This window comes from Seriola dumerili, unplaced genomic scaffold (assembly GCF_002260705.1).
Source record: "Seriola dumerili isolate Sdu_G_001 unplaced genomic scaffold, Sdu_1.0 BDQW01000003.1, whole genome shotgun sequence".
Classification (NCBI taxonomy): Eukaryota; Metazoa; Chordata; class Actinopteri; order Carangiformes; family Carangidae; genus Seriola; species Seriola dumerili.
In genome coordinates this window covers 1750912-1769318 of record NW_019174258.1, presented here as the reverse complement: position 1 = coordinate 1769318, position 18407 = coordinate 1750912, and the positions used below count along the sequence as shown (strand labels likewise).

Sequence of the window (18407 nt, the reverse complement as noted above, 5' to 3'; positions counted from 1 at the left end):
TATGTGACAAATGTCATAAAAGTAACCAATGAATCAAAGTATTTCTTTTTAATTAAGACCAAAGAACAGATTCCCAGCATTGTCATAGTCTGGATTCAGTAAATGCTCAAATTAGCAGCAGACAAGGCTAAAATTCAAAATCATGTATACTGAAAATGAAATCTGAATTAATCATGAAGGCTTCAGAATAACATGTCAACTGAGCTTCCACGAGTCACAGGAGAAGCAGGTTATCAGTCCCAACAGAATCTCACTCAGATGTGTTTGTAATTATTTGCCCTGTCAGGAATGAATGAACTTGTATTAACTTTTCTAAAACATAATAAATAGTAGTCAAATAATTAATGTGTTTCATCTGCCTGTTTAACCTAATGTTTGTTTTCGCCTGTTTTGGAGTCCCATGCCATATTTTGGAACTTCACTAGACAATTATTTAGTAGGAAGTCACAGAGGTCTGGGGAGTGAATACAGAGTTTCACATACATTGATTTCTTAACTTAATTTTCCTTCACCTGACATATACAGTACACTACCGGGCAAAAGTTTTAGAGCGCCCCCACTTTTCTATTTTTTCTTGAAATTTCTGCAGTTTAAGTCCTGTGGATGAATGGCATCAAGGTTAGTGGTAAGCTGCCCAAGGTAAAAAGGAGTTTAGTTCACCAAAAATTGAAAAATCATGTAAATTTCATATAATACTGGTTTTTCAGGGATTAAGAAGTTGGTTAACTTACAACTTTGCTGCAGCAGTGGAACTAAATGAAGCCTTGAAAGTTAATGCAAACAATTCCTACAGGTGCCTCAACTTTTGTTGATGACTTACAAACCGTCTGTCTGGACAAAGACAGTATTGGAGCAAACTGTGTTGCTACTCCCTGTGATGTATTATCTGGACAATACTGTACTGCAGAAAGCAGTTCTGTATACTGCTGTCAGAATGGTGATAGCAATATACAAGAAAAGAAGAAGTTGGAGGCTTCACATGATGCAAGAGCAGCACAGTCTCCAGACTTAAACCTCATGGAGCTGGTTTGGGATGAACTGGACAGAAGGTGAAAGCAAAGTGAACTACAAGTGCAACACATTCGTGGGAATTTCTGTTGGGATGAACTTTCTAAACAATGTTTCATCTCCATTGTAAAAAGAATGACACCAGGGTGTTCTGCTGCTGAATGAGTCAATTCAGAAAGACAGACATTGCACTATATAAATTTCAACAGCAACAACTGGAAAAATTGAGGCATTCTAAAACTTTACCGATATATACATATATGTATATGTTTTTTACATCAGAGTAAAGTCTGTACAAGATGATTATGGTCACAGGATCCCCTCAAAAATGCTTGTTTGTTTGAAATTTTTCCATATTCAAATAGAGCAACAAAGGTGTTCGTTATTATCAATTAGCCTTGAAATTCCATTCCTGCAGCAAAAAAGATTTCCCAATGAAGTATCTTAAGACAGGAGCTTGTCTCTTTAGTCAATGAGAAGAATGACTTTCTTTCTGATTCTGTGGCTTATTAAAAAAAAAAAAAAAAAAAACTGTTAAAGTGCTGCAAGGCAAAATTTGGAATTTGTGAAACAGATCGTCCACTCAGCATAAGAACAAAAACTTTTGTGAGCATGAAAAACTCTTTGTAAGCCAGAAACTAGACGAAGAAGAGTAGCACCGATTAAGTGTAGGTGCTGCTCAACTCACAATGACTGGAGATGATGGAATTGTTTAATTATTGTAAATAACACTGTCAACTTTAGTGATATGACAGGTTCAACTAACCAATCTGTTTTCTGCCTCTGACAAAAAGGTTCCCCAAGCTCTCACTGAATTGCCCCTGAGTAATATTCCTTTTTGTTTCATCAATGCCACTAAGGCAGAGAAGTGGACAGGCTCCAGACATCAAGTCCTCTGTTTCTTTCACGTTTGTAATCTGAAAATGTAACAATTAAAAATATTTGTCCTTCTCCATTTCTTATTAACCTCCATTAAATATTTTCATTTTTCTTAACGACATTCATTTTTGAAAGTTTCTTTGTCTTCTTGGTTCCTCTTCATCCTCCTCAACACTTATTATTCACCCTGTCTCTCTCCTCTCAGTCCCATTCCTCCTCATCTCTGTAGGGGTTGTCCTCTCTTGGTGGCTCTTGAAACCTGATGTTTGCCAGCATGTCCCTCATTGCCACCATAAGACGATTCACTTCCTGGTTCAGCTCCTGACCAGCTCGCGCCACTTCCATATCATCCTCCTGCCTCGGTCCACCCTTTACAAGGAAAGAGACGTAAATGAATATACACATGCCTAGAGTCTGAATCATTTCACTGTCAGCATTTGGCTTTCTGAAACTGACAACTATTCTGTTTTAACATACTTGATATAGAATTCATTGTCAGTGTTGCACTTGATTTCTGAAATTGTTATCCAATACGAGACAGTCATTGGTATATTTGATTATTTTATTACATTTTATTATTTGTTAAGTGTATTTTAATAAAATCCTGCAATAGTTAAAACTGGTTCAACACCGGAAGCACTTCATGATGTCAAAAGAAAGGACTGGTTGTACTGTTTTATATATATTTTTTTATTATTTGGTAAGTTATTAACTAAATGGTCCCATTTGATGGGTACATGATCAAACACAAATAACAACACATCAATACCAGGGTAATCTAGGCTTGTGTTATATAACATTATATTCTTTTCAGACATGTAACTTTAACAGTAAAAAAAAGATCTTCCTTTGTCTTAACTATGTTTGTTTTATCCATATTGTATCTCTTCCTCTCCATAAGTGGATAACACGATCAGGATGGATGGAACTGTCCTGATGGAAACATGCCTTGGGCCCATCTGTTAACATTAAACATGTATAGCCGATCCACAACATGTTCTGTGTGTGAGTGTACCTGATAATGTAGATGTATATAATATACAGACATGTCAGATGGGAACCTTTCAAATTATGGCAAGTTTGTTTTTGTAGAAGAATAAAATAAACCAGTGTTCAGTATATTTGCTTCTTTCAGCCCACTCAACCAATACCACTTTCATATGGGAAATGCCCACGTGATGTGAACTACATTGCTGTCGGCCACAGTGCCTTTTTTTTGCTACCACTGAAGGATGCTGAAGTCAGAATTTTTTTTGTCTTTTACGACACAGAATAAATTCATGATCTGATATTTTTTCCCCACACAAGACTGTCCCAATTGGATTACAATACAGTACACGAACCTATCAACCGACATTACAATATGAATATACATCTATATATGTTATTATACAATGCTTAGTATGATTATGATTTGACAAGATAAAGCCTCCCCAGTCATGCAGCTCTGCTGTTATGATTAACAGCTTCTGTGTGGAGAATGGTGCATGCTTTCTTCATTTATACAGTTGCTCCCTGATGAAATCAATGTTCAGTAGGTAGAGAGATAGATAGGTGACTTAATTAATCCCCAGAGGGAAATTAAATTGTCACAGGAGCTGAATTAACCTCTTTCGTTAAAGAAAAATTACAGAAACCTCAACGATGCTGTAAAAGAAGCATATTCACATTGCTCTTCCTTTCACCATCCCGTAAACAGTGATGATTTACTACTTTTAGATGCTATCAAGCCCATATTTATTATAGGGCCAAATCTGACGCATATGACAAAAACACAGATCAATTAAAGATTTGTAAAGTTTTATAGTCACCTGTGTTATTTATCTGACAGCTTTATACACTTCACAAAAGGAGGATCCAGAGTTTGAGACGATGCATGTGGAGTACAAACGGTTGAAAACATCAACCCTGACTCCAGAGGGTTGATTAGTTCATTTGAATGTCCCTCAAGTCCTCCTACCTAAACTGTAAGCTTGTTCATAAGCCTTGTCACGTATAATGGTTTTCTGATCTGCTCCGTCTGTAATTAAGGTATGTTTAGATTTTGGCAACTAAAATGAGCCAGTTAAGGTGAGGAAAAGATTAGATCAGTTGACTGTTGGAAGGAGATCAGAGCAAACTGAGGTCTACATTGTTGAAGTCACACCCTTGTAGACTGCAGTGGTCAGCCTGCAACAACCACTCCATATAATTTCTGTTTACTATATCTAATGATAATTCAGATAATGGTATTTATCTAATCAAATCTTTGTAAAATGACAGCAATATCATTGTTAGGTACAGTGCTGTATTCAGCTAAAAAGCTGTGAGAGCTGGTATGTTTGGATTAAAAGCCCACAAGACTTGGACTGAAAATCAATGAGATGAACATCTCATTGTCCTGCTCTACAGCAAAATGTGTTTGTCGCCATATGGTCTTTGAGTAAATTTGTCACACAATGTAGGCCAAACTACAGTCTATTCTGTGGGAGCGAGGGGTAAGCAAATAATGTGGAGTAAATGAGTGGAAAGAGCAAACACTCACTTGTTGCTGAGGACAGAATGGACCAAGAATGACTTGCTTTAGTTCAATTTATGTAACACCACCCCCACCACAAATTTAATATATTGCTGACATTTAAAATAATTTAAAGTCAAGTTATAACTGAGTGAATTATCTACAATTTAATTCAAAATGTTTGTTTTTCAAGTCCACTGGACTGACGGCAGCTTCAAAGTAACATCCACTACTTTGATAGAAAGATCTCAAATAATCCACTTCTTCCAAATACCAATCTCAAAAATATAGTACCATAAAAACTCCCAAGTGTGATGAGTCCATGAGACAGAAGTGGACACAGATAATCCACAAATTCTGATGTTTGTGTCCCTTTTTTTTTTTTTTTTTTTTTTAACCCTTTTTAAAAACATTTTTCACTGCAACACAGGCTATGGGACCGGCTGCTTAGTATGGTGGATTTGGATCTCAAAATGTAGCCATAGTAATGAAGGCCAGCTATTGTTGAAATGGAAAAAAAAAAAACACTACACAAGATACAGGTAACATTCAAGATTGACAAAATATCCCACAATAATCACGGGAAAGTAAACTTGGCTCTATAACCTTTAAATTTATATACGCATCTAACTTCATAATTAGGGAAGAGACAGCCAAATCAAGGCAACAAACAAGTTTGCACTCATGAATGTTGTTATTGTTTTGTTCCTCAGTGACACACTTAGAAATCATGGACAGAATTAACTGTAACAAGGTCATATGCCTTCTTTGATATTTTTCAGTCATCATCCCCTTAGGGTTACCATGAGTCTTTGGAGGAAATATTTCATCAGTCAAGGATGTGTATTAAGATTTTTTCCCCTGATCTTTGACCAGTTCAGATATTTCCACCAGCCCTGGAGGGTCCTGCTACTTAATAGGTCTATCTGTATCTTATTTCCATAATCATTAAACAGGAAACCCAACCTTTATGTTGTGTTCCTTCAATGACTTTGGACAGTAAGCTCAATAAAAAAACACAACTCTCTGGACATCTTGCAGGAAATCAGAGCACCATAAAGAGAATTTACAATTGCAGCAGTTGACGCCCTTTGAAGCACGTCAGTTCACTGTGAATCATTCACAGATTCTGTGCACGCACAATTAGTTAGAGACAAATTAATTTTATCTGTAGGGCTTACAGCTATTAATCACATGATGTCCCCACATGCACACCATGGGTTCTTCATTCATGTCCTAAGACGTTTTTCTATTATTTCATAGTAGCAGCACCAAGGTTTGTCTTCAGATGACATCACCAATGTTGGCTCTTCAGCTCGAGAAGAGACTTTCTAAAATTCACCACTAAGATATACAGCATAATATAAATACCATATGTAGATTCAGTTTTAGGGTGTGTTTGATCTTTGAATATTTGGAACAAGTGAAATATGTTTTAAGTCATGGAAGACAACCGTCATGTGAGTCTTCCATAACACTAACTCCCAAAAGTTGTATGACTCTCTACATAACAATATTTAATTTGAGGGTTTTCAGTCAGGATTTAGAGTACATGTAGAGCATCATAGCACAGAGACAGCACTGGTGAAAAGTTACAAATGACCTTCTAATTGTATGAGAAAAGGACTTGTCTCTGTACATGATTTTTTTATACTATTGATCATCACATCTATTACAGAGATGCGAGCATTTAATTTGCATTGAATGAACCGCACTCTGCTGTTTTAAATACTATTCATCTGTAGTTAGACACTGTGGTCCAGAGGGTTCTACGCTTCGACCAATTCTTTTCGCCCTAGCTATGGTTCCTTTAGGTACTATTATTTAGAAACACTTGATAAAACTTTCAGATGATTCCCAACAACAGTGCAATCAGAAAGTGATCAATTAGCTTACTACTACTAATGATGATCATTATACATCCCTACGTGGAACTTGCGTTGTGCTATGTTCTCCTTCCTCCTGCTTTCCATCTCTCTTTCTCTCTCTCTCAATTTTTTTCATTTCAGCATGTTTTATTGGCATGAATGGCAGATGAACAATATTGCCAAAGAGTCGAGGATAAGTGATAAAATACAATTTATTAAATAGATAAAGAATACGAAAATGGCAACAACAAAAAAAAGATATGTGTGTGTGCTCTGTATGTATGGGCTATGTGAGGCTAATTATTTGTCACATTCAGTTATGTTTTAATTATGTGTCCCTCAGATTTGACATTAGCATGTCCCTTTCCTAATAGAATCTGTTGCTTTTCACTGTCACTGAGCTCTGTTAAGTTTGGTATTAACAAACCAAATTTCCAGTGTTCCACTCAGATATTATTTGTCACACTGTAAGAGGAGGTGCAGCTCTGTCTCTACCTACCCTGTTGTGCAGTGACCACAGACTCAGTCCTCTGTTAGTAGCTAGGACTTCTTTTGCCATCCTTTCTCTGTGATTAGACTGTAGTCACTGAGTCTGTATTTGGTCAGGATCTGTCTCTGCATTGTCTCTCTGACAGTAAAGAGATACTACGGTTAATTTATATTCATGGCTTAGGGCCAGACCGCAATTACATTTGTTTTGGTTTGATTTATCCAATGTTCCAGATAGGCATCATAGATTGTTAATTTAATAATTTGGTTTACTCTGATTAGTGGTTGGAAAGCAGTGATGGTATGAGGCTGAACAATATAACTCTCTCTGTAACTCTAAAGTAACTCTCTCTCTCTCAACACGGCTGTTGACCGCACACCCAGAGCGTGATTCTGGTCACGGTTTCTTCCTGTTAAAAAGGGAGTATTTCCTTGTCACTATAGCTAAGTGCTTGCTCATGGGGGATCGCTGGGCCTCTGCAAATAATATTGTCTTGACCTGCTCTATATAAAGTGCCCAGAGATAACTTTTGCTATGATCTGACTCCATATAAATAAAATTGACTTGACTCTTTTTGCCCCACATACTATACAATCACACACATCTTTCCAGACCTACCTGGCCTGATCCATGCAACTCACCTGAAGGTTGAAATTTGGCAGCAACGACCGGAAAAACAGCGACAATGTACTCTCATTGGATGCACCAACATGCTGCCTATATGCAAACAAACAAACATGCATCTCATTGAAGTGTTAAAGCAAATTGAGGATATAAAGCGTGTTTGATTGAAAACCACAATATTTTCTTCTTTGACTCTACGATGGAATCTATGGGTCTCCCATTACCTCTCTGGTCGGGTATACGATATTACTGAGTCCAGTGGAGGTAGAGGGTCAAAGCCCATCACAGGCTGAGTGGTCACCTCCTGAGAATATCAAACAAATAAGCAAGATTAGAATCACTTCCCCAGGGGTGCATGAGTTCAGATACATGAATACTCCAGTGTTGATCAGCATTTTATTATCCAATCAATTCTCAATATACACATCACATATCCTTTGACAAAACTTACCTTTTGCTACAGCTTTTAGTTTTCAATTGCCCTATTTGCAGAATGATGCTCTCAAACCATGAGTTACAGTTATGGAGGACTTAATCAGCAAATTTTCAACATGGCATCACTGAAATCTCAAATTTGATCCACAGAAGTTTTTGCTAGCGTGAAATCTGATTTATAGATCAGGACCATCGGAGCATGCACTCATATAAACTTTAATAAGATGATCTCAGACTGGGACCTTAGAGAGTGAGGCCAGGAGTTATGCAGTGAAATTATTCAATCATTACACTCCAGTGCCTTTTGAGAATAATTGGAAAACCTTACATAACAAAACTGACAAGATTCTGATTTATCAGATGACTCACAATAAATACTGAAATCTTTAAAATTCGATTGATGCTGATCACACATCTAGATCACAACTCTATCGGTGAGTGGATTGAGGACATTGCGGATACAGTGAAAGTGTTGTAGGTGATCATTTCTTACTAGAGGCAAACTTGAGGTGGCCTCCTTGATCTCAGAGAGGAGGACGTGGCGATGGATGTTCCTCGGTGCACTCTGGTACCTCTGCTTTCTCCTACAACGGAGTGATGACAATGACGGATTTGAGAACAATTTTCTCAATTATGAAGACATTTGAAGTACAGTGGTAAGTCCCAGTTCACTGGGTAACAAATTCTAATCATATCCTAAGTCCTTTAAGCTTTTTACAATGCAATGTCATTTACTATTTTTAGTTTGCTTTTCAATGTCAATTAATGAAGGTCTCTATTGCTGAAAAAACAAAAGCTTAGCAGAAGTGTGAGCAGATCAATGAGATCTTACTTGTTTTGGCAATCCTCCACTAAAGGGTCTTTGGCATCAACTCGACGCAGCACTTCTTTCACAGACTCTTCCAACCAAAGCATTACTGGTGCCTCCCTCCACACATTGTAAGTCCTCCCCACATACAGAGCTGTCAGTTCAGCCAGAGCTGGGGGCTGCCTAGAAACAGAGAGGGTAGGATTACTTTTTAAAGATGGGGTTGAAGAAGTAAAGAAAAACATAAAAGCAAAACTCATGCCAAATAAGGTTCAAAATAAAGGCCATGAAAAGATTTATAGCAATAATATAATATATGTGTTACAGTTGAAGGCTATGAAATACTGAATAATAAATGATAAATCACACCATGCTATATTAACATAAATTCATCTTCATGCCAATACATGCTGGATTATGTAACGCTTATGGAGCATACATTACCCTATCTGACTCTTGGGGCCAAAGAAGGCATGTGAGGTGACAGTAGCATCTGGCTGCACAGTGCACAGATCCAGTAGAGGCATCAAGACTGCAGAAAACACATTTACAGCAACACATATAGGTAAATACACATTTTCACCTTATAGCTTGATGTGACAAGGGCGTTGGCAGGAAAGTCCTACTATTTTATAAACAGAAATTTAGCCATGCCATAAACAATGCGAAGAAATGACTGAAGGGTAATCGTTTCTAAATATTTATATGCTGGGGGTTGTATCCTTGTCTAACCTCCAGGGAACATGATGAGAGCATCCTGCAGCATCTGGTCAGCTTTGTGTCTTTGTTTGTCACTTTCTTCAGGATCCATGTCTTCCTGCTGACTGAGATGGAAATGGCAAAGCGCAGTGGAAAACGCAAAGTTTGGCAGCTGGGACAGATTTCTGTGCTCCTGAAATGCAACAACAAACCATCTCTGTATCAGACTGATAAGTAAACTTTGAACTTCAGTTTAAAATCACATGTAAATACACACATATGAACATGACAGCACTCTTTACCTCCCAGTCCTGATATAACTGAAGGAGAGACTGGTACTCTCTGGTACGCAGCATCAGGAAATCAATGAGGAGGAGCATGCAAAGTGGGTCAGCATCTGGGTCCAAACTAATAAAAGTGTACAAGCAAATGATTACTACAGGCATTTGATATAAACAAGAATCCAAGTATAAGTCTTACCCCACACTCCAGGGTGGAATATAAATGCTACTGACAATGACAGTGAAATAAGTTAATTTTGCTGGTTTCCTTCAAAGCCCAGCACAATGTATTTGATACTATCTGAGATTATATGATGATACAGAATGTAGTTTGTGTTAAAAAACAAACAAACAAGGGAATAAAAATACAATTATTGCTTCTTTTCTCACACAGGATTGACAGTGTTAATCATGTCATACAGTATATGTGAGTCGCTTTTCAACATTCGTTTATCAATCATATTGCCCTTTTAAACAGAGATTTAATCACTACTGGTTGGAGGGGGACAGCCATCAGCTTTTATTCCCACCCTGCTGCCTTACATAGGACCAGAACATAGCTGCCATGAAGTCAGGAAGCCAGAGTTTGATGAAAATCATAGATAAGCATTGACCATTATATGGACAGGCTGTAAAGCTCAGGCTATGGCAGACTGATGGTAGCAGTGTGTGGGAAAACAACCCTCTCAGTGTGTATATAGCCTTACGTTAGGTGGTATCTGCACCAGCATGACCTGTGAGGTTTTAATGAAATGTGAGATTTAAACATGTCCACTGCCTGTTTCTAGATTTTATCGCTAATGTAAATGTAAATTATTTTATCATGGTCATAACCATTATCTAACATTATCCTGTTTTTCACTGTATCACTTTTATATAGTATAACAAATTTGGAAAAACATTTGAATGTCTTCGAAAAAACACTATCATCAATAAAATAGCACATATTAGGAACTGCTTTTGACTTTGGAAATGACATAAGGGGTACATCTTTGATCAATATCAGTAGTCATACAACAGACTAAACATAAAACACACTGAATTACCATCAGCAGACTATAAACGTGGTTGTTGAGTTAACAGTCTTTGAAGAATATCTAAAGTCTGATGACTGCTCTCGGTGGTTACCTTATTCATGAAAATAAGAGTTCTTTTTGTTTAGCTAGTAAGCCATGTGATCATATGTAATACTTTTCATTGTAAAAGAAAAGAGTGTCTAAACTGTCAACTGCCAGATAATAGAGTAGATAAGTTAGTCATAAAGAGACCAGGGACCTAATGACTGTTACTGAAGTAAGTGCTATGTTAATGATCGACCTGTAAATGCAGAAGAATATGGGTTTTTCTGTAATCTTATCTAAAAATGTCACTGTTTTCCATTAACTCTGTAGCTTGTCTTTCGCAGAGGTTGAGCTTTTGTCTTTGTACCTCAGGATGAGTTTGCAGTACTCCAAAGCCGTCCGTGGACATCCTCTCTTCTCCAGGAACATCATGTGCTTGTAAAGAGCAAGATAAAAAGCCCTGCAAACAGAGATTATTGAATGGTTAAATTCCTTAAAACACAATTTAAGATATGAACAATAATATAAAAGGTCAAACTGATGCCTCACAAACTTAAAAAAAAAAAGAGGAAAAAGGAGTAACCAACCTGTTTTCTGGTCTCAGATAATCAAGTCTGCTGGTACCTGAGGTCAGGCTGAATAGAGGGTGAAAGGCGCACTCAAAGCTGTACAAGGCCCTTTCTTTAAAAAAAAAAAAAAAAAAAAAAAAAGACAAGTAATTATAGTTTTTATTTATATTTACTCCATCCACCGATGCAACAACACACTGCATAGTTTAATTTATAGAGAAAAGTAGTAAACACATTTTGTTGTTCTTACATACAGCTACCTAACCAGCAAGACTTTGCAACATAAAAGACCAGAACTGAAAAACACTGTTTTACTTATCAGTCTCATTTTAAAGTTCAACTGATGGAATGTTATTAAATTAACCAGGAAAGAAGACAAACATCCTTTGTTAATTTATCCCTCTGGTATTCTACATAAACTATTTTAGTTATCCAGTCGCCAAAAGGGCCTGTGATAATAAAACTATTATTGTGCTTTGCATGAAGCATGAACTTCGACTTGTTAACAATGGCTGTTTTGTTGACTTACAGTTTACTAAAGAACTCCGTCACTAAAATAACCATGATTATTTCGCCCAATAATCTGACAAAAATTGGGAATCATCAGTGATTTGACTACAGTACTTTATGCAGCCTATATCACTATCTTGTGTCAATCTAACAAGTAAACACTTTGCCACAGCAATATGCTGACCAGACTAACAACCCACAATGCCTGCAGGACCAAAATGAGCTGAGTTTGGCTCAAATTGTTGTATGCTTATGGTTATAATACATTAGCTGATCACTGGGTTTCTTTGTAATTACAAATGCACTTATTTTTAATTATTTTTCTGATGGGTTTCTCTGTTAATTTAAAGGATTCCGCTTCACACTAATCTATGAATAGTTCATATACACATTTTCAGTCTTGTCTGTTTGTAATCTATAGAAGAAGCCCATAATCCTCACCGATGAGATCCCTGGCCATCTCCTGATCCTCCTGTATGCGGCACACATCAGAAAGCTGCAGCAAGGAGTCGATGTGGTAGGGGTTAAGTTGTAGCAAGGCCTGGAGAAAAAAAGAGACAATGGTCAAATTGACAGGGATGGACAAAGACATACAGTTTAACTGTATGAAGAGTGATGTGGATAATGCAACAAAGCATAGTATAAAAACACAGTTTAAGTACAGTGTATTCGAAATGATTCATTGTTGCATTCAGTAAAACAGCACAGTAACTAAATCCAAGCATGAAATGATTCATATTGCTCAAATAATAGATGAATTACCAAGGTCAACATCTAACTTCACCACACTAGAGATGATGGCAACAGAATTTTAATCTTGAATTGAAAGTGAATGGATCCTTTTTTTTTTTTTTTTTTTTTATTCAGCCGCAGTGCTCCTTGGCATATTTAGAGTTCAGTTGTAAGTTGAGCAGAGGGTGAACTTTTTTTACCACAATGTTGTTGGGATCCATGGACTCGACAGCATCCAGGAACTTGAACTGTACTTGTTGGTAGTCCCGGCCGTGCTCAAAAGTGAAGTACTGAATGCCGTCCTTTGACTGCAGTAAAGTCATTGAGATTCCTGTGAAGACGTCAAACAGGTTTTAAAAACAACAACACATAAAGAAATACACACTAGGGTAATACAAGGTGAGGATACAGTCCAAACCGTAAGTATCTGTGCTTCAGCACATTCAAGTTGAAATGAAATAATGGACACTACATTAAAGTCCCAAGTCTCAGTTTTAATTTGAGTAGGTTAAGGTCAATATAGAAAAAACGGTGTGACAGATATAGTCCTTTTGACACATAGTGCCCAAAGTTTAGGGTTCAAAAGTAATTAGACAGATACAATTAGTTTGTGAAAAATCCTTTGCAGTCCATGTCTTTAATCCATAGACATCAGAAGACATTTTGTACCCTCCCTGATGATGCATCACTACAGCCTCCTTCAGCTCTTGCATTTAGACTGGTCTTCAGCAGGTGGAGTGCTGCTTAATCAGACTGAAATCATGTGATTGACTTAGCCAGTCGAAGATATTCCACCTCTTCACCCTGAAAAGCTCTTTGGCTGCTGTGGCTGTAAATTTAGGATCGCTGTCCTGCTGAATGATGAAATGTCATCCAGTAAGTTTTGATGCATTTGGATGAATCTGAGCACACAATGCTCCTGTATAACTCAACATTCATCTCATTGCTCCTATCAGCAGTTGAATCAGTGGCAGCCATATATATCTATATATATATCTGGAGGGCATTCTTGGCTTGCTGTGCGGATATAAAGCGATTCTTCTTCACCATGTCAATGATTTTACGCTCATCCACAAGACTTGTGCTCCTTGGTCTGCCAGGTCATTTGCCATTTTTTAGATTTCCTGTGAACGCCTGCTTTCTTAGAATTTACCCAACAGCTGATTATGGCAAAACAATTATATTTGATATATCTAATAGATTTCAGCTTTTTTTGAGCTTCATTATTATCTTCTTCTTTTGTCCTCAAATTGACTGACATCTCCGTCTCAATCTAAATGGCAACTCTTAATCAATTTTGAGAAAGCGTGTGAGCTCTTTTATGCATGAACTAATACTTAAACGACACACACTGTAGCTGCCCAAGAAACATTTAGTAGCCAAGTGTCCAATTACTTTTGAACCCCTAAACTTGGATAATTATTTGTGTAAAGAGGTAAACAAAAAACAATCACGATTTATTTCAAAATACAGACAATGATTCTTTGTTTGCTGTTTGCATTTTCTGAATACCAACACATGTTGACTGGAATAAAATAACTGCAAATAATGACTTCTCACGGCGTGCCATGATTGATTGATAGAATTAATCATGGCGAATTTGATAATAAGATGCAAGACGACCTATATTTTCGCAGTGATGCAACACTGTTATAACATGAGGGAGATGGTATGAGTGGTGATCTAAATGGTGTCAACAAAGTAATGGTTATTAGCAAAATCATATTTCTGGCCTTAACTTTAACTCAAAGAAACAGTATGAGTGAATTAGGAAATGTCCTCAATAAAGTCCCTTGTGTACAGATAAGGGTAGGTCTGCCACTTTAATAGCTACCTAAAATGACCTTTGTGGTAAAAATCAAATCCAACCACAGCATGAACCAATAGCAAAAAGATTACACAATACATCAATAGTGACTTTCAGTGAAGGCAGTCTTTATGATGACGTCAGTACAACAAAACTCTCACCATAGAAAAATCATTGATTATGGTTTCTTTGGACTACAAGATGCAGAAACATCTACAAGCGCTTAAGGTTGTTTAGGTCATTTCAACTCAGTTGACATGGAGAGCAGCCTGCAATGGGACTGTCATAACTACAATCCGCGTGTGTGTGAGTGTGTTTTGACGTATGAATCTTAGACCACTGGGCCACCTCAAAGCCAAAAGAGTTTTCATTTTTACATAATATATCAATGGAAAAGCAGGAGTCAAGTGGGGTCAAACTAATTAATATTCTATATATTCTAATATTAGCCCAGCAACTCATTGTATCAACAAAGGACACAGACAGGCACTTCAGCCTGAAATGACACATTTACAAAATGTACAAGCTATAATTCAGATGACTGTAAGGAAAAGGCTACCTGGGCGGCTGAAGCGAGGCCAGCTGTCTTTGGGATAGGTCATCCAGGTGCTACGGTGAAACTGTCTATTTCTCTGTCGGGGTCTGTCAAAAGAAAACAAAAATTGAGCATAACAATATGCTGTACACATACAGAGGACCTGAGCCATCTAATTCCAAACTATCTCACAACATGATTCCTTCTCTTTTTACCTTTGATCCCCAAGAACAGCTCGAGCCCCAAAGTATCTCTTCAACTCCGTCTCTGGGTTGAGATTCCTAATGAATTAACACAGAAAATAACAGGTTAATTTACACTGTGGATCATTGGAAGAACTATAGTCTGAGGAAAACACAGGGCCTGTTTAATTTAGATATTATGGACATGTGAGTTGACAAGTTGCCTGGTAGACATACTGAACAAATAGCATTCATATTCTTACTTTAGAAGTAATCATTATGAGTCAGGCATCCTATGCAAGCCTAATAGCTTGTGAATGCCAGTGTTGCTTTCAACACAGATTATTTGCCTTTGACAGGTAATGGCCTTTTCTAGCATCACAATTTGGTGTGTGGTCAGATGTGCAACACATATCAACACGTTTTAACCTTTTGTAATTCTGTGTTCATCACTGTAGTGCATCACCTGAGATAAATATTTTCCAGTACCAGAGACATGACATCACATGCTGTCAAGCGCCACCACATGGTGGCAATTAGGAATCACAGACTAATACTAGTACGATACAGACTTATACTAAGTGAGACTAAAGACTTGACCAATGACCAAGACATGTCATCCGTGCACTGGTCAAGAACCATTTTTGTAAACATGCTTGTCTTGTCACCTGTGCTCCACATGTAGAACAGATCGTCTGTCGGCACCTCCACAATCTTCATTTTGCAAACTCAGACCATTTGGCTGCTCCAAATTCTCCAGCAATATATCAATGTTATCATCTGGTGCAGCCTTCTCAAAACAGACAGGGAGGTCATTAAAAAAAACACATGAAATTGTGAGATAGAATGGTGCTGAAAGGAGCTGAAGAATGATTGTAAGACACTGTTTTATTCATATTATCAGTAAAATGATTTTCTTATTATTTGTAATGAATTCTAATAAAAGTATTACCAATAAAGTGGTCCTTAATTCTAAGAATATAGGGTGGGTTAGCAGATACTGAATCCCTTCTTAACAACATACCGGTCCATCCACTGATGTTACTTTTGTCTTCTTCTTTTTCTTCTTCTTTTTAGCTCCATCTCCAGATGAAGACTGTTAAAAGGAAAGAGAGATGACAATTTGATGTATGCAAAGATGCTCATTTAGATCAGTAGAATATTTAAGTCAAATCAGAGAATCACAGAAAGACACCCTTCTCATTTTTCTTTATCTTTACCTTCGTAGAAGTGTCCTGCTGCTTTTGATCTGGTTTGTCAAAATCTTTGTTGTCATTCTTTTCTGTGCCACTTGTTTTATTTCCATCTGGTTTCTCTGCCTCTTCATCAGGTGAGATTTTCTCTGCCTCATTGTCAACATCACATATCTAGTAAAATGGGGAATAATGTGTGTTAAGAAAAGCAGCACTATATCTGAGTAAAAACCCCATAGCTAGATGACTCACTGATAAAAAGAAATAGATAGATAGATAGATAGATAGATAGATAGATTGATAGATTGATAGATTGATAGATAGATATTTTATTTATCCCCTAGGGGAAATTCATTCAGATTACCCAGCATCTAGGCAACAACATATTTCCTTACATTATGTCATAGTTCAAATAAATCAAATGCCAACATGGACAAGTACTCTCGTAAACAGGACATGGAGGGATTAGTTGGACCCTGTGCATATTTTATTAACTATATGTCTCTATGTTGTGTCATAATTTGAAGGCTAGTAAACAAGCCTATTGTACAGTAGACGCACTGCACTTTTTTGTCAGTATCCTCTTAAAGCTGGTGATGTGGACTACTTCCCAGTGATTTTCTCAATTGATAGACACTTTGTTATCAAACTTTTACCTATAATATAATGTTTGTGGATTAACAGCACGGTTAAATAAGATGAGACATGAGCTAACGCCACACGGCTAGCCTATGTTAGCACCGGTCATCAACGGAGAGCTCGCTGTAAACACACGACCAACGTTTCGTTCTATGTAGGTAACACCTAGTTGTAGAAATGCACCTTCACCTTACCAGTTCATAAATGTTGCTGAAGTTTTTCTGAGCTTTGTTTTTCTTTGCCTTTCGGCTGCTCTCTTTCCTGTCTGCTGGTGGGTGAGAAACATTAGCCACGTCCAGCTGCTCCTCCTCACCCTCAGCCTGCTCCACCGGGCTGTCATCCAAAGTTAGATTCCCGAGGTCCAAGGCCTCCTGGCCCCGCTGTTTCCCTCGGAGCCTTCGCAGAGCCCGGGTAGACATTGTCCACTACTAACGGGACACATACACTTTAATATTTGTGATTAAATTAGCTTTTAGTTAGCTGACAGCCACAGAAGACCAATAAAGTGACAGTCAGTTCCATTGGTTTCTATCTCTTCTTCTTCTTCTACTACTACCACTTCTTCTTCTTCTTCTACTTCTTCTTCTACTAGTGTTAACGCTTCTTTGTGTATTGCCCTCCACTGCCCTCCACAGGATGGATGGAAAACTGCATCCACTAGAATCGCACTCGGTAGAACGCATACCTCAGCCAAGGCCAAACATTTTCTTCCACCATATCCTGATTATTGTCCGGATCTGCTCAAAATTCAACAAACTCATTGAGCTCAAAAATATATGTGTGTGTCTGTTTGTTTACATCAAGATGCACACTACTTTCTGAGAAACTGATGAAAATGTCGAAAATGCCCTATCTCTCAGGGTCAAGGGATGTGATTAAAAAAAATTCCTGGGTCCGCCATTTTAACCGGATCCCCCCCAAAGTTAACTGGTTCTTCCCTGACCCATGTAACATCCCGCCACTAAGTTTGGTGCAAATTGGTTCAGTCCTTTTTGCGTAATCCTGTTGACAAATAAATAGACACAGTGAGGACATAACCTCCCTGGCGGAACTATTCATCAGTTCCTTTTACTTAACTTTTCACAGGGACAATGTACATATTTGGCCCTATTTCTTCTATGATCATTAAAATAACAATGAAAAAGACAATATGCAAAATCAGAAAAGGAGAAGTTAAGTGATAGCCTACATAAAGCAGCTAAACAGAGTGACAGACAACAAACTAAAAAAAAAAAAGTGAGATAAGCAATAGGCTAGTAGTCAAAAAACAGTGTGAGTTATTCATACATACAATAATGTAATGTAAACAATTGGTTCAAGCGGTTAAAACATGTTAATGCATATAAGCACAAGCAAATAATACCAGGAGGTAGGCTAGTGAACCATCAATATAGTATACTCATACCGAGCATGTATGAACTGCAATTGCCTTTCTGAGAGATAACCTGAGAAAACCTGAATTTGACAATCTCACAAAGCATCTAATTTTCTGTTCTAAGGGCTACTACATTTGCATAACCCAGTTGGTTGATTTTGCAGAATCTACAAACCTACAGTGTCCCAGTGCTGTTAATTTAACCATACCCCGAC

General features: G+C 37.5%; 1 protein-coding gene across 1 annotated transcript; it reads right to left on the bottom strand.

Annotated features, from left to right (window-relative positions):
- Positions 1–33: 33 nt before the first annotated feature.
- On the bottom strand, positions 34–17379 carry tcf25 (transcription factor 25). The gene is made up of 18 exons (XM_022745396.1): positions 17012–17379; positions 16206–16352; positions 16010–16081; positions 15654–15775; positions 15019–15084; positions 14828–14910; positions 12662–12792; positions 12171–12270; positions 11238–11331; positions 11018–11110; positions 9611–9716; positions 9342–9501; positions 9054–9141; positions 8634–8792; positions 8295–8385; positions 7591–7670; positions 7384–7459; positions 34–2256 (listed from the first exon to the last, which is right to left on the bottom strand). The coding sequence occupies exons 1-18, from the start codon at positions 17234–17236 to the stop codon at positions 2089–2091; spliced, it is 2061 nt and encodes a 686-aa protein (XP_022601117.1). The 5' UTR covers positions 17237–17379; the 3' UTR covers positions 34–2088.
- Positions 17380–18407: the final 1028 nt, after the last annotated feature.

Bases quoted from the DNA above. Each gene is read 5' to 3' on its own strand.
- tcf25 (XM_022745396.1), bottom strand. From the start codon at position 17,236: ATGTCTACCCGGGCTCTGCGAAGGCTCCGAGGGAAACAGCGGGGCCAG. The intron at 15,085-15,653 runs GTGACAAGACAA...TTAATTCATTAG, and splicing joins GTTCTACATGTGGAGCACAG to GAATCTCAACCCAGAGACGG. The intron at 11,332-12,170 runs GTGAGGATTATG...TTTTTTTTAAAG, and splicing joins GATGGCCAGGGATCTCATCG to AAAGGGCCTTGTACAGCTTT.